Genomic DNA, 16,651 nt, shown 5'->3' on the forward strand with positions numbered 1-16,651 from the left:
GCACCAGACTAAAGTTCAGCCTGACAAAGCTTACTTTGGTAAGGAAATCTAAGACTGGGAAGCCAGCTACCATGGACACCCACTGACATTGGTCCCCAAGGACTTTCCCTGCAAACCTTTGCTTATGGGGACCAAGTCACAGAAGTGAGAAAAATAGAGACATAGACGTCCACTGTGTCTGTCCCACCAGGGAGTATAATTACAGAGCTGGAAGGGACCTGAAGATAATCTAATCCAATGATATTCACACTGGGATCTGAGGAAACCTGCAGTCTTAGGGGCTGCCCCAGGGGAGCAGAGCAAACCTGACAGACACCCCAGCTTCAAATAAAACAGCCTGACTTTCATCTGGCTGCCATATTGGGGCTGTATGAGATTTCATTTACGGGGCAGGCAGGAGGTGGTGTAGGGGAGAAACAGTAATGAAAAAAATGATGGAAAAACCCCACCAGATTAGTTCAGCTATTTCATTTACGGAGGTGAAAACTCAGGTTGAGAGAGGGTCTTCCCTAAGGCACAGAGCCAGTAGGAGGCAGCAGCTCCAGGCCAGGGGGGTGCACGAGCTGGATTTCCAGGGGCAACCCATGATCAGTGCCTATGTTCTCATGCTCTACGCAGAGCCCCTGTTACCCACTGTGCCCCCGCCATCAGAGTTGGAGGAGGTCTGCTTTGCCAACACTCACAAAAGCCCAGCAAGCCTCTCCACTGGGCTGTCAGGCTAGCCCTTATCTGTGAACCCCCGGCCGGGGGGTGGTCCCTGCTCTTCTCACCCTCCAGTGGTTCTGTGCCACTCTTCTGGAGGAGTACGCCTTCCCGGCTCACTCGCCTATCTATCTTCCATCGAACCACTCTCAGTGGCCTCTTCTTACTCTATCCAGAGTTTCAAATTAAGTGTAAGGTGGCGAAAACAGAGGTCTGGGCTGGCTGTACCAGGCATCTCCCTAAGGAGAGATTGCCGACCACTCCAGGGCAATGGGTTGGGCTGCCCTCCTGATAGTCCCAGCTGCTTCTTGTAGGCTAACCTCCTCCTCCCCTGGGAAATTATCTGTGCAGGAGCCAAGGCGGATGGTCGCTGGAGCTGCTGGAGCTCCTGGTCTGCCTGTAGAGCAGGCACCCAGGAGAGGAGGAGAGAGTGCAACAACCCCGCACCCCAGAACGGAGGCGCTTCGTGTCCGGGGGGAAAAGTGCAGACCCGGGCTTGCTGAGGGCCTCTGCGCACCGATGCCATTGATGTCACCCCCTGCACCGACTGCTGGATAAAGACTTCCTTCAGCTGAGGGAAAATGCAAATCGACATGAACTTTTTCTCTGTTCTGCCAACTCCTGACCCCAGGACCAGACCGCACCATCTACAAGCCACTAACCGTCCTATTACTCTAGTCATTAGACAACCGGGTGCTGGGGGTTAACTAGGGGTTGGGTCCTGCTCACAGCACTTCAGATCTTCTAGAAAACCAAAACAGCAAGGGAGAAATCTCAATCCATGCCTTAGAGGGATTTATGGGACGTTATAGAGGTATGAGGCCAGCAGGTGTGGTTGAAACCGTCAATGGCCAATAAAACAAAGTATGATGAGAATTGTTTCAGTTCTTTAAGTACAATATTTGTTCATTCGTAGAACCATTCCTAGTTGACAGAATAAGCAGGCACACTAAAATAATGAGAAAAAAATGAAGACTGACTTGAGTTTCTTCGATTTTCCTTCACCCGGATTCAACAGTATCTTCCTTTATTCCGTCACTTTATCTCTCTTGGTTAAGTTCTTACCACAGATAACAGATTTCCCTCAGTCATCATCTCAGGGCACACTACCCTCTTCCTTCATTGCATTTTTTCACACTTAATAATTCTATACCAACTGCCATTATGCCCTGTTACTATTTATGCCTTTTCTCCCCTGGGACGGTAATTGTGAGTGATCAGCTTTGTTGGCTGGAGCGCTGTATCTGGAGAGGCCAGCCCTGCGCCTTGAATTGGGAGGGACCTAACAAGCGACCTTAGGATGAAGTGAGGGGCTGACCTCAAGAGTCAGTTCAGACATGCGGTCCAAATGGGTCAAATCCCGAGACTGGAGCGGGATCCAGAAGGGCCAACCAATGCTGATCAGTGTACTTTCCCTGTCACCTCTGGGAAAGCCAGGAGCACCAGCCTGCCTTGGTATTCCCACAGCACTCCAGTCATGCCTCAAATAGAGAACGAGTTGTGTTTCACTGACGTTTCTGTTTACCTCTAATTTTCTCCTATAGGTTGAGAGCTCCTTGGTGGTGGACTCTGCATTTCCAATAGAGACAAAAAAAAACAAAACCTGTTGATTGATATATATTGATGTTCCCTGTCTTCCCAGGATCCTCAGTCTTTTTATAGTAATCATAAGACATAAAGATATGAAACAACAAGAAGGGGTTTTAGGGACACAGGGAATTAATTGCTGAGTTAATGCCAAAATAAGTGTCCAAGGAGGCCAGGTGGGAGAGAGATTTAGTTTCCTTGGGTGGTGTGTGCATTTTATATATGGAATGGGGCTTGATCCGGACCTTGAAGGTTTTTAAGCTAGGCAAAGAAGGAGGAGCCCTTTAAGACAGAAATTCAGCACGTAACAAAATTTGAAGGTGAGAAAGAACCTCGGAGGGGGGACGCGCAGGTGCACGTGTTAAGAATGGAGAGTGGGGAAGAAGGTGAAAGTAAATATGTCATATAAAACAGCACAGTGCCTGTGGCACGTGGAATTATTAGCATCACTCTTATTATTACTATTGTAACTATTATTAATTAAAACAGAGTTTGTAAGTTTCATTTCTGAACTCATTAGATCTTCCATCTGAAAGAAGACTCCTTCACTCCTTCTCATTCTGTCATTAACTTGCTTTTTCTTTAAAAGTTAATTTACATATGTAATTAATTTCCATTCATTATTCACTAGGGAGTGGTAGTTACATGCTAGTAACTGGAGGAGGTCGAGTGCGCAATTTACAGAGGACATTCAAGCTCAGTCTTCATGAAAGCAGTAGTTCTCAAACTCACCTGCACAGTAGAATTGGGTGGGGAGTTTTATTTATTTATTTATTTACTTACTTTTTAAGATTTTATTTATTTGGCAGACAGATCATAAGTAGGCAGAGAGGTAGGCAGGTGGTGGGAGGAGCAGACTCCCTGCTGAGCAGAAAGCCTGATGCAGGGCCTAATCCCAGGACCCTGAGATCATGACCTGAGCCAAAGGCAGAGGCTTAACCCACTGAGCCACCCAGGTGCCCCTGGGCGGGGAGTTTTAAAAAACCTTGATGTCCAGAGGCTGTATCCCAGACCCATGAAATCCAAATGTCAGGAAGTACAAGCCAGATATTGGGAGCTTTAAAGCTGTTATCAACTATACTTCAATAAAACAAGAAGAAGGGATGCCTGGGTGGCTCAGTTGGTTAAGCTGCTGCCTTTGGCTTGGGTCGTGGTCTCAGGGTCCTGGGCTCGAGCCCCACATGGGGCTCTCTGCTCAGCAGGGAGCCTGCTTCCCCCCTCTCTCTGCCTGCCTCTCTGCCTACTTGTGATCTCTCTCTCTCTCTCTCTCTGTAAAATAAATAAATAAAATATTTTTTAAAAAAAAAACAATGAATACTGTTACGTTGAAAAGAAATAAAAATTAAAAAAAAAAAAACTAGTCATCTAGGTGGGAGATGAGAATTTTGGGGTTAAGCTACTGCTTGGATCACCTGTAAGCCCCAACCACCACCTGAGCCATGCCATTGTCTTCCTGTCGCCAGAGCCAGGGAACCAGCGCCAGCATCTGCCCTGCTCCTCCAACGATGCTGCCTCCCCAGCAGTTTCAGAAATCACAATACAGTGGCAGGGACAGTTTCAGAAGCAGCAACCCTTCTCCAGATCAGTGCCCTTCCTTCTTCGAGTATGCCTGGCTCTCTTGCCAAGCAAAGGCATAAAGCTCGTCAAACAGATTCTCCCTCAGGTCCTTTCGGGAGACCTATCATCTAAGGCTTTGTAGGTAGTGGGTGTAAAAACACGGCTTAAAGATAGAATCTTCAGCTTGACAAGGTGTCTTTCGGAAAGTAAATTAACGACAGAAGGGAAAGCAGTAAGGAGAGGCTTTTTTGCTTTTTTTCTTCTTTGAGATAGAGGAAGATCTAAAGAGTTCACTCAATGAATCTCTTCTGAACTCTATTTCCCTTTAGGGTGAAGAGAATGGACACAGAGAAAGGGCAGGCTTCAAAAACCATGCTGCAGAAATGAGAGATGGCAGAACGAAGCTCTTGGGGGTCGTGACAGGAAGGGGCTCTGATGCGGATTAGTGGAAGGACACCTCTCTTTCACAAAGGCCATGGGGACTGCTTCCCCTTCACTTGGGAAGTGGGCAAAGCCCCTTGGGGAGCTCCTGTGCCAGGTGCCAGAGACACAGAGAGGAGTCAGACGTGGTTCTGACCCTATGAGAGTGTGGGGGCCGGGGATGACAAGGGATCCCATGCCAGCAGGAGCCCCAGAGGGTGGCTACCCCAGCGTGGGGAACAGCCCAGAGGAGAGGATGGACTGGCGTCTAGGAAATGAGTGGAGTTAGATAAAGAAGGAAAGGCGGAGAAGGGGCAGGACACCGCAGAGGAAGCAGCATGGGGTCAGGTGGTGTGGGTGGTGATTCACTGCTCGGCTCCTGGGTTTGAGTGCTGGTCCTTCTCAGGCTGGGAACTGCTGAGTTCAGACCTTTGGTCTGGTCCCCAAGACGTTCCTAAGGGCAGCTGGTGCTTGGAACTGGGGAAACTTCTGTAGATGCCACTTTCCTGCTCACCTCAGGTTCTCCTGGTGGTTCAACACCCCACAGCCGTTATTAGAAAACCCAAGGTTTTTAATTGGATTCACAAGGTTCTCTAGAATTGGATGCCAATGTGCCACTCCAACTTCAGCTTCTTTTTTAGGTTCTATGAGGCACTCGAACTAAAAATCTATTGCCCTAGCAGGATGTACAAAGCCCTGTGGTCTACCTTTGGCTCTCCGACTTCCATTTCCTTCTGTTCATTCCTTCCCTCAATCGTGTTGCTCTAGCCATGAAAGGCTGTTTGTGGCTCCTCACACATATCAAGCCTCAGGACCTTTGCATCTACAGAACCCTCTGCCTGAAATGCTCATCTTCTAGATGAGCACATCCAAGACTTACACTCTGGTTTCAGTCAAGTCTCTGCTCAAATATTACCCCTCCAAGGGCCTTACTCCCACTTAGTTTTCTTGTATGGCACTTAGCACTGAGATTATAGATTTGTTTATTCTTCTATTTTTCTAGGTGTGCCTCCCCCTGTTACTATGCAAACTTTTTCATGGCTGGATCCCCAGTGCCTTATAGAGGGTCAAAAAATATTTGTTGAATGAACGATTTCGAGTTTAGTTCCTCAAATAGGTCAGGCTTTTTGTCCCCGCCAGGCCTTTGCACATACTGCCCAGGAGGGCCCTGCCCAGCTGTTTCCTCTTCTCTTAGCTCTTTGCCAGTAATCTTTAGGCAAGAGGTTAGGTGTCAACCTTAACCCCTCTGGTTAGCTCATACTTTGTCAGGCGCCACTCCTTCATATGGCTCTGTATTCCAGCACTTTCTAGTCTACCACCATAGCTTACTTGTCTGTCTCCCACACCTAGTGACTTTTGCAGAGCAGACAGAAACTTGTCCTCATGTTTGGAGCCCCAATACCTAGCAGAACACCCAGCACATAGGAGCTTCTTGATAAAAGTTTGTCGGCTGCTGTTCTCTCTCTGGGTCCCTCCCTCCGTGCTAGAAACAAAGTGTCTGAAGCGGCCTTAGCATGCAGGGTCAGGGATCTGTGAGAGAGAACCCCACGGAAGATATTTTCACAGGACTTCCCAATCCTGCAGTCTTCCTGATGCATCAGAGGACAGCCCACCCCCTTCCAAGAGGCTGTGTAAACTTAGGAGAGAGAGAGAGAGAGAGACCCCCTTTTCTACATTTGTGAAGGAAAGCCCATCAAATCGAGTTAAAAATTCTGCATCAGTGGCCTCAGGGGTCCCCCCCCCCAACTCTCCTGGGAGAGATAAAGGAAACTGTTTCCCTTCTATAGTAGCAGCTTAAAATGTAAGATAAATCCTCCTGCCTAACCAGTTTGTAACAAATGGACTTGGCTGTCCAGTGCCAGGATACACGTCTGACGGATCTATCTATCCATTCTGTTTCCTTAGAGATAGCCGCTGAGAAGTTTTATTATTTGCTTCCCTCCCCCATTCCCATTTTCCTAACCAAGCAAGAGCGAGCAGTTGATGGATGGATGGTGTTTGGGGTAAAAGGGGCCAGAATCAAATAGTTTTCAGGATATGAACAAACCGGCTTATTCACAAGGAGGCCGGTCAGGCAGGAGGTGGCAGGGGGAAGGGGGAGTGGACCCAGGACGAGGGCGGGTGATGGATGAAGGAACACCTGGGGTTGCAAGGTGGAGACGCGAGATAACTGGTGGGCGCCGCCGCCGATAATGGCAGCGCCCGGGCTCCAGGGCGGTCTCCCGCACAGAGGTGAATGTCACGCCAGCCACTGGCCTCCCTTTGACAATCCTCCAAGGATTTCCCACTGTAAATACAATCCCCGTTTCTTCTCCTTCTCCTTTCTGTACAAGGCAATCTACATGCCCCGAAAGAGACAGATGCTAGGCCGGGTGAGAAGAGGCAGATGGTAGAGAGGGTTGGATCGTTCAGCACCCAAGAGTGGAAAGGCAGTCGAGCAGCCGCCGCGTGCCAGGCCCTTGGGGTGACAGCCGTCCATCTGCGTCTGTCATGTCATTCAATCATCACGCTGTGCCGCGAGGACGACTGGCCCCATATTCTGATGGGGATACCGAGGCACAAAGAGGATCCATGGCTTGATCAAGACCACTCTGCTAGGAAGTGGTGACCTTGGGTCCTACACCTCTATCCGTCTGCCTGCAAGTCCTTTGAAACAGCTCGGTCTCCCTGCTGCAGAGATGTAAGACTGGGGCCCTCCCTCTGCTTCTTCTATGCAAGGGGGCAGGTGAGCAGACACCGGCTGTATGATCCTGCTGGATCTGCTTCTACTGTAGCTGGACACTAGGGTCTGAGGGACTGAGGCAGGGCTGCCCCTTTCCTGTTGTGTGGTCTTGGGCAAATGGCACAGTCTGTCCCAGGCGTCTTCTCATCACCTGTCAAAGGCAGATAATAAACCCTTCCTCTTGTAGCCATTGAGAGGATTAAGCCGGATTAGGTGTGTGAAAGTTCTTTGTAGCTGGTAATGCCCTCTGCAAATATTAGTTATTATGCTGTTACATTTTCCCTTAATAACCCAGAGCTTGGGCTAGAAAAGCCTTCCATGTCCTTTATGAAGACATCTCCTAGGAGCTCAGCTATTTTATGTCTTTTTTGTTCTCATGGTTATAGCGGGTTGAGCACTGAAATGTTTTTAAAGTAGTCTTAAGTGACTTTTCAAAACAAACCGGCAAACAAACCAACAAACCACTGTTCTTGTTGATGTTTTGAGAATCCCCAGAAACCACATCAGTGAATCGGCTCTGGTGTGCTCCCCAAACCCAGGAGGTTGCTACTGTAACCGTCCCCCTCTTACAGATGGAGAAATAAAGGCACAGATGGGTACGGCGCCTGCATAAAGCCACAAAGCTAACAAGCCACAAAGCCAGACAACGTTGCACACACAGGCCTCATGGCCCCAAAGCACCTGCTCCTAAGAACCCGCCCCTTGGCTTCTCTTCATCCAGGTTTCCAGGTCAGCCCAGGAGGCTGTGATGTTCCCTGGATGGCTCAGTAAACCCTACATTTCTGATTACCTCAGCATGGAATCTGGCCTGCCGTTCAAGAAAGAGAATTCCAAGAGGAAAACGCTGTACAAAAAAAAAAAAAAAAAAAAAAAATCTGATTTCCTGGCGGCGGCCTTCAATGAAGAGGGAATCTCCAAGGCTTACGGTATACTATTCCAGGGGCTGCGTTCTGAGGTGGGCATTCCAGGTTTCGAGTGAACCAGCAGATGAAAACAGAAGGCGGAAGCAGAATGCCAGGAGACAACATTTGAGGGGGGAAGGGGTTCTTTGTTCCTTTCCTACCTCTGCCACAGACTGGGCTGGCCCTTATCCTCTGGGGCCTTGCTGTGGGCGTCCATTTGTAAACATGCTTCTCAGTTTCCCCCCACCAATGGTTGCAGAGTTTCCTGCTCTCTTCCTCTGTAATGTTTCTCTGTGGAATTCTGGTGGTCCCTTGGGGGTGTCCCCAACACCCCTCCCCAAGTATCATCAGCCCCAACCCCTCCCCCCGACACTGGTTGTTTTTCTGTCTCTTTCCTTTCACTCATGCTCATTATGCTACCCTCAAAGCTGGCTGAAGGTGCCTCCCCCAGCTCCCCTGCTATGAGCGTTGCCCCTCTTACTTAGGGTTGCTGTACCCCAGATTTCATGGCACTACCATCATGTGCTACTAATTCACTCGAGTTTCTCACCGGCCTGCAAAAGTTCTGCCCTTTGCCCTGTCACGTTCCTTTTTGTTAGGTCATGAATTCATGCAATAATTATTTGCAGTTGCTCGCTGTGCCAAACAGGACGCTGGGTTCTTGAGACATAAAAGTGCAGTAGACACTAGCCTTCCTCCAGGACATGATACGTGAGACGAAAGATGGTAAATGAGTAAATTATAACACAATGCCCTCAGAGCCCAGAGACGCCGGCAAGTAGACATAATGTCATTAAGGACATCTTCAGTCTGTAAAACAAAATATTTCTCTATCAAGACACTAATCAGAAGGTCCCCAGGGAGACCTGGCTGGTGTCCCAAGGGCTTTCTGCTGCAGGCCCACTCTTTTCCTGAGAGCTTTTCAAATCAGCGCCTGGGAACAGGCCAAAGTTCTCTTCTTTAAAACAAAGATGGCATTTTCCTCTGGATTCTGGGCCAGCAGGGGCCGTTTCCCCCAGCCTTGGCATCTCACCTTGATTTGCACAGTGAGCCCATTCGCAGGAAGGACCGTGTTTCCCCGTGGAGCTTTCTCCACGAGTCACCCCATGACTGTATGAATCTCTCTCCCCCGTCCTATTCAGTTAAAGAACTGAGCTCATTTCGGTTGAAAGACTCCATAGACCGAGCTCGCTAATCGGCAGCTGTTATTATTATTACTACTGTTAAAATCATTATAATAATTATTATTCCTGGAGAGGGTATGTGATTAGCCCAAGGTCATGCAGGGAGGAACAGAGAGGGAGAGACCCCCTCCCCTCCCCTCCCATCAAACACATGGTGGAGCCCACGGCATTTCAGAGATTCATGCTCTTAGATGCAAAACCCTCCCTCATGCAGGTATCTTGTGGTGTGTTCAAGCCTCCAGGACCATTGCCAAACTACCCTGCCTGGACTGCACCCCACAGACCCCGCAGTCCCCTCCCAGACACGCCACTGCGAGCTACGGGCGCCGAGATGTGCCAAAACCCCAGCCTGCATTTATCTTGCTTAATTCTTAACGCCGTGTTTCAGCCTCCTCCTAAATGGGTTTGTTTGCAAAAAGAGCCACGAGGGGAAGTTCAGCCCACAAATAAGAATATAATTATTACACAGTTTAGCAGTACCTGGGCCTCACCTGGGTATTCACCGGGGCTCCGAAACTCAATTGTTTCTCCTTCAAGACCGTATTTAATAGGATAAACAATTTCTGCTAAATGCAATAAACGTGAACCTGGGCTGTCATCTCCATAATCAACTTAAATTTCCCATTAGAAGCGGTGGCTGTGATTGAGATTCGGAATTTAATTTGGCGGAGCTGGCTTCGACGTGCCCGTGCAGGCTTCCTGGGAGCCTCCCATCAACCCAAGACAGAACCACTCTTCCCCGTCTCTGGGGAACCTTAAAAGAAGATAGATGATAACTCAAGAAAATTATACGGCTTCGGTATAATGAAAGAGATAAAACATTATTGGATTAGCCTGTTGAAATAACAGCAGACGGCAAAGCAATAATATCAGAGCAAACAAGGGCCCCCTGGCCCCGCGGCTCAGCGGGAGGGCCATGGGGACCCGCGAGGGCAGCCCGAGAACCAGCGCGTTTGCCGCCCCAACCCCCAGCCGTCTGAACCGGCTCCTTCCCAGGGTGGTTCTGTTGACTCCATCCCAGATGGCTGGGCGGGCCACACTGGCAGGTGGCGGTGACCCATGCCATGGCGTGGTGGATGTGTGAAGGGCTCAGGCCCCAGCACCTAGCCCAGAGGCAAACCGACGCCGTTGATGCGGCGGAGAACAAATTGGTTGAAAATGAACAAAACCAGTTCACCTTCAACCACTTCTCCCCTCCCCCACCCTCAGTTTGATTTCAACAAATTCACATGAAGTTCTGCAACCAGATGGGGAGCATCCAAGAGCAAACAAAATCTGATGGGTTGTTTCTAGGTGATGGGATGAATGAGAGCCCTAAAGTCTGAAGGATCACTCAACTCAATCTAAAAAATCGAAACATTTTGGATTTTGGTAACCAAAGATCAACTAGGTGCCCTCTTTTTCTCCCTCCTCAAGCAGCCCCCTCCCCCAGATGGGATGTGGACAAAAGCAGGAGGGAACAAAGTGGAACAATGTACAGAGGTAGGGGAAGGTATGTATTGCACATTGGCCTGGAGCCATCAAGTTGAACTTCACCTTGGTATGTTTCCTCTTCCAGCTACTGCATCTTCCTTTCCTCCTTCCTCCTTCCCTCCTTCTGTCTCTCATTCAGTGATTAATTTCCCTTGCTCTTTTCTCCAGCTCAGGACCTTCTCTGGGCACCTACTCATGTCACAGTCATTCAACTCCTGCTTCTGACATGCATAACCTCACCTTTCCTTTGCTCAGCCTCCAAGGGAGTGGAGGAACCAGGATCCATTGTCCTCAGGATGCAGTGGTAGAGGCTGTCAAGACCACACACACACAACCAACATTCTTCTACATTTTAGTTCCTAAAAAATTCTTCGTCAGTAAATGCCCAACTACTGAGGGGAAGACAACACGACAGTAAAAGTCTAACTCTCTGGAGCCCAAGCACCCAGTCTGCAGCCCAGCTCATCACTTCCTAACTGCGCAGCCCCGGACTAGCCACGTAACTGCTCTAAACCCCAGCTCCCGAGGCTGTTGGATGGGCCTGATATGCATTGGCCTTGTATGGTCATCATGAGGCTGGATTGAATGAACACACTGAGCCCCACTGTGGACGTTGTCCTCATTCAATACATATTCACCGCCGTTGTCACCGCATGAGTCCAGGGAGTCCTTAAGGGAGGAACAACTTCATATCTAGTCACTGATTCATTACTGGTCACCTACTCTATGCCAGTTGTTCTAGACGGAAGGACTTCCATGGGAACAGCTCCTAACACGGTTCCTAGCTGGTAAGTGCACGTGAGTGGAACAAAGGTAGACAGATGAGCAAAGGGCGCATGACCGAGATTCTTACGCCTTTAAGGAACCTGTAGTTCATGGTTAACTCACTCTTAGTTCAATCCATGTACATCTTGCAAATAACATTTTTATTTTAATCCCCCTGAATGGCACCGCCCTCTACCCTTGGGCTGGCCCCCGGTGGGAGTGGGTAGGAGGTAACTGGGCCTGAGTTCCTAAGGGCTCAGAGCTCTCACAGGGGGCAGCCCACGGTAGGAAGAAGCACTTCTTTGTTAACATTTAAGTGTTTCTGAAGCATGGCCCACACAGGGGTTGCCTCCATTTTGAGGAGGTGGATTGTTGCACTGCCTTTGTCTTGTTTTATGTCCTCCAGAACATGGAGACCAGTCTGACCAGCAATTCCACCTCCCATCAATGGGGACATCTAGAAGAAAGAAGGTCAGTGAACACTGATTAGCCCTTGTTAGACCTGGTGCCCTATGGAGGGGTAGGGGGTAGAAGCCAAAAGGCTTTGGGAGTCAGCTCTCAAATCCTCCCTTCAGTGAGCTGTCTTTCTTGCACACCATGGTACTTGCCACACTCCCTTCTGCCACAGGGCCTTTGCAGATGTTGTTTCCCTGGTCCAGAATACTCTTTCCTCCTCTATTCATCTGGTCAATCGCATTCGGCCTTCAGATCTCAGGTAGAGGGTTGTTTCTGCAGGGAAACTGCCCTGACCTCTAACTCCCCACCAATTCTTCATATTTTAAGCTCTCGCCGGCCATTTTATAGCAGTTACAACAAAACACATTTGTTTTGTTTAAACAAAACTTTAAATGTGTTTCTGGGACAATTCAAATGATGTAGGTCTTTTCTTGCTGAACAGCAGTCTCGATGACGGTGGGCTCTTTACCTGATTTGCTCACCACTGAACCCTCACACCTAAGCTGGCACATAGGAGGCCTTGGTAAACGTCTGTTGCATGACTGGCTCTCAGCTTAGTCACTTCTTAGTGACAGGATGCTGGGTGGTTTGCTTCTTGTCAATGTATAAACTAGGAGCTCTGTGATCGGCGAGCATCGTGTGTTATATGAAGTAATAACAGACACGGCACTCTCCCCTTCCCGTTATTTGCCTTCCCCTTGAGGATTTTTTTAGTTGTTGATGACACTGACAAGTGACTGATTCTCTCCACCACAATGTATCAGGCATCTGTCGGAGTCTCTGATGGGCAGTTATCCTTCCCCATGCATTGCTTAGTACTTCTGGGCCTGCCCACTCATAAAATGAGAAGGTTCCAGTAGGAGGTGTCCAGGGTCTCCTCCAACCAGGAGAAATCCTGTGGTTGTGCACTACCTGCTGGGGGCATAGCCCTGTGTGGGGCCTGGTTGCAATGTGGTGGCAGGGGGTGGGGTGGGTTAGAACAATCCTCGCATTTCACTGGGGGAAATAGTGCAGGCAGGAGTCAAGAGCAAAGGCTGTGGCAGGCACACTGGACCTGAACCTGTGGTCTTGCTCTTACCGTGTGACCACTGGGCAAGTTCATTAGTGACCTACAAAGCACCTCAGTTTCTTCATCTGTAAAATGGGGATATTGATAGTACCTACTTTGTGATGTTATGGTGAGGACCAGAGGATCTAATGTATGTCAAATACGAAGTGACATGATTCATTTTGCTCTGAAACAAACTAACCAACAGTTATTTTGCCCTTACAATGTGTTAGGCCTCCTCCCAAGGGCTTTATAGAGGTTTCAGGTGAAACCCAAGACAGCTCTAGTAGGTAGTTAATTCCATCATCCCCGTTTTACAGATAAGGAAACTGAGGCACCAAGCAGTCACATAAGTTGCTCAAGGTCACAGTTACTGAATGACAGATGTGAAACTTGAACCCACACTGAGTCTGAGCACTCAGCAAGGTGCCCAATACATAGTAGTACATTGTTTTTACTGGATGCATCGTTTCCTTTTTTAATGGTATCACCAAAAAGAAAAGGAAGGGAAGGGAAGGAGGAGTCAGGGCTGCGAGCATGTAGAGAACTCAGATAATAGACTGGCCAAAGAATCTGAGAGCTGGGAAGGATCTTAATGATAGCCTAGTCTTTTGTTTGTTAATTCAGCCCCTACTGCTGAGCAACTATGCTGGGCCACAGGGACACAGAGATAAATGGAACATGATCTCTGCTTACACACAGAGGGGAGGCAGACAGACACAATGCAAAATATAATATGCTAAGAGCTATAATAGGCATATGTTTAAAGTGCTAAGGAGTACATGGGAGGAATTAACTAATTTTACTCAGGGGTGGAGAGTTAGAACTTCTACCAAAAAAGGGCATCTGTGCTGGATTTTGAGGGCTGAATAGGAGTTCAGTTAAAAAAAAAAAAAAAGGAAGGTAAGCATTCCAGAATGATTCAAAGAAATAACCTGCAAATTCCATGCATTGATAGTCCTATGACACAAAGCACTTTTAGGTGTGAAAATAATGAATTATAAAATCAGGAGCCAGGATGGAAATTTCATAGTACCCAGCTCCCAACCTGACATCCCCAGTGCTCTTTATGCCCTTTTAAATTATACCCTGGAATTCCCCAGATTTCCCTTTTTTGACCAATTCTCAAAGATTGCTTACCTTTCTCATGGGTGACCTCGCAGGCTGTGCCATGGACTCCAATAGGACAGATGCACTCACAGCGGGATTCTGGAAAGACAATGCAGAGAGAACGTGACTCACACCATGTGAAACAGAACTCCCGAGTTCAGCCCTCCTCATTACAGTGGTGACACTGCCATTAGATTAAAATAGGAGAAACATTTAGTTGAATGGTTTCAGAGAAAAAGGTTCAGGGCCAAGAATACCTACTCCTTCCTTAAGGGCTCTTTGCTCACGAAGGGTATTTATTACCATCATGAAGATTCACACAGCATTCCTGAGGAAAATTACTCTGAGCCGACATTTGACCTAGCCTTGTAAGTTTCCAGTGCTAGAAGCTACATTACAGGTCACTGGGGCCATTGGTCATTGGTGTTCAATTTCGCCCCCATGCATTTAATTGTCCAGCCTCTGCTTGAACACTCCTAGTGATGGGAAACTCACTGTCCTTAGAAATCTCATCCTACCTTTGGCCAATTCTGATCCTTTGGAAGTTATTCCGTATGCTAACCTGTAACTTGTCACCTGGGAGTTACTCTCATCTGGGTCCCACAGAATCCCTTCATAGGATCACCTTAAGTTAGGCCCAGAAGCACCCCAGTCTCTGGCTTCATAGTCTCCCTCACACCAGTGCACATCTTCAGGTGGCTTCCAATTTCTGGGTTCACACAAAGGCATGGGGATTTCAGCAATTCTAGATCAAGACCTTGAGCTGATGGGCTGACCCCACTTCTTGCTGACCACTCCCCCACTTGGGGGGGTCCCCATTCTGATGGCAGAACTTCCCAACCTTAGGCTCTCACTATCTCTGCCTTGCTTCCATCCACCCTGTCCAAGAAGCTAGACACATACTCCTCAATCTGTTGGGAGTGAGTCTTCTCCTGTGTCCCCTTTGTTGAGTTGGCTCTGTCCTAACTCCAGGCGGCTCCCCCGCTGGGTGGGGATCTGCTGTACCCAGTTGCTCTGTATACCTTATTTTGGCTTCCTGCTGGACTGGATTTTTCCTCAGCCATCACCACAAGTGCATAAGATCCCCCGCCTCAGCCAACTGCAAATTTGCTCTGCCCATGGCAGTGGCCCCAGATATGATCCTTAAAGTGTAAGGCCCTACTTAGCCAGAGCGAGCCATTTTGTTGTTTATGCAATAAACTTAGATTGAACCTTTCCCTTCCCCCCAAGAGAAAAGCGCTTAGAAACAGAACTGGTGAAATATGACTGACCAGCCCCTGATAAGGGAGCCCACATACAAGGACGTGTCTGGCCAGGTGGAAATGTCCAATCAGTAAAAGCGTACGTATTACCTCCCTACCTGCCAAGGATGAGCCAGGCCAGGTGGAAACGTCCAATCAAGGGAAAGCGCACGGATTACCTGCCAAGGAGTGTGAGCCCCGCCTATCCGGCGCCCTACAAAGGCACCAATTCCAGCCAAGATCATAGGCTGCATTAAATGACTATCATGGGGTGAATTGTAATTCAATTGGCCACCTGTGTGTGGCCAGGCTCAACCACATGGCCTTTACTCAAAGTTAGTCTGTGAGACTGGGAGGGGTCGCCTCTTTGCAAGAGACGGCCCTGGTGGGTCAGTTTGATTCTCGATGCTTGGCGCGAAATAAAGCCCTGCTTAACTTCCGCTTTGTATCCGTCTCGTCCTTTTGTCTATGGACCCTTTCAAAAGTTAGGGATCAAGTTCAAGAGACCCATCCTTGCTGTCACTCCCTCCATCCCCAATCTCCTCACTATGTGTAGGTCAGGACGTGCAGAGCCCAGGGCCTCTTCTTTGGCCCAGAGAATTGCCCCAAGTCCATCCCCTCCCCTTCGTTCCAGATGGCACCTTCTCAGCCTGGTCCTTCAGTTTTATGCTGCTAGAACTTAGGTATTCAGGTGGCCAGAGGAGCACGACTTAGCTGCCTATTTTGACTTCTTGGGAGATAGACTGACCCTTGTTCTAATGCTCGGTACACTTCAGGGTAACTCTTTGCTCAGCTCTAGCCCACCCACTCGTTTGTAAGCTCATGAAGTCATGGATCCTGTGGGCTAGTGAATTCAGCTGTAGATTGGCTTCTCGGCCCCGACTCCACAGGGCAATCATCTGGCGGGCTTTTTCAAAGGCCAATCCCAGTGATTCACTTTAAGTGTTCCAGGTTGAGGCCCAGGATTCTCCCCTGCAGCCCGGGCTGAGACTGCCTTAGAGGGACATTGTGCTCTCCACCTAGGAACTGCACCTGAGCCCAGGGGGCCCCTGGGTCCTATCTCACCTCACTGTGCTCCGGGGAGGGGGGGACTTGGGCAGGTGCGAGTCCTAGCCTGGCTGCAGATTAGAACTACCTGGAGAAGTCTTACCCATCCTAACGAAGGGCCTTCTCGAGACTCATATGATCCACGTGGGGGCCTGAACGTCAGTAGCTCTGCAGGTCTCAGGGAGTTCTAATGCCTGATCAGAGTGGAGAAGCTCAGTTTTAAGAGGCTCTAAATGTCTGGGGGGCTATTTTTTTTCCCTCTGAGAAAATGAAGAGGGCTTTATGACAGTCCTTGGGGCCTCTGAAGAGGACTAGGGATTGACCTAGAACTCTTCTTGAGATACCCTGGAGGGTATGCTGATTTGATGATATGTTCTGGCCCTGGCACAGACCCCTCCAGATGATGTCGTCCACAGGGACGCCAGCTGCGGGGAAAT

The 16,651-nt window shown here is 48.8% G+C and overlaps 2 protein-coding genes across 2 annotated transcripts in view; one reads left to right on the forward strand and one right to left on the reverse strand.

The window, feature by feature from the left end:
• Positions 1-2,793, forward strand: part of C8A (complement C8 alpha chain) — a 66,640-nt gene extending 63,847 nt beyond the window's left edge. The window contains exon 11 of the mRNA XM_059137464.1: positions 1,054-2,793. Coding sequence (XP_058993447.1) covers positions 1,054-1,205 — 152 coding nt within the window. The 3' untranslated portion in view covers positions 1,206-2,793. The remainder of the gene's footprint in view (positions 1-1,053) is intronic.
• An 8,659-nt stretch (positions 2,794-11,452) lies between these two features.
• Positions 11,453-16,651, reverse strand: part of C8B (complement C8 beta chain) — a 42,672-nt gene continuing 37,473 nt past the window's right edge. The window contains exons 12-13 of the mRNA XM_059137381.1: positions 13,957-14,025; positions 11,453-11,769 (exon numbers count right to left, since the gene is read on the reverse strand). Coding sequence (XP_058993364.1) covers positions 11,618-11,769; positions 13,957-14,025 — 221 coding nt within the window. The 3' untranslated portion in view covers positions 11,453-11,617. The remainder of the gene's footprint in view (positions 11,770-13,956; positions 14,026-16,651) is intronic.

Source organism: Mustela lutreola, chromosome 10 (assembly GCF_030435805.1).
Source record: "Mustela lutreola isolate mMusLut2 chromosome 10, mMusLut2.pri, whole genome shotgun sequence".
NCBI lineage: Eukaryota > Metazoa > Chordata > Mammalia > Carnivora > Mustelidae > Mustela > Mustela lutreola.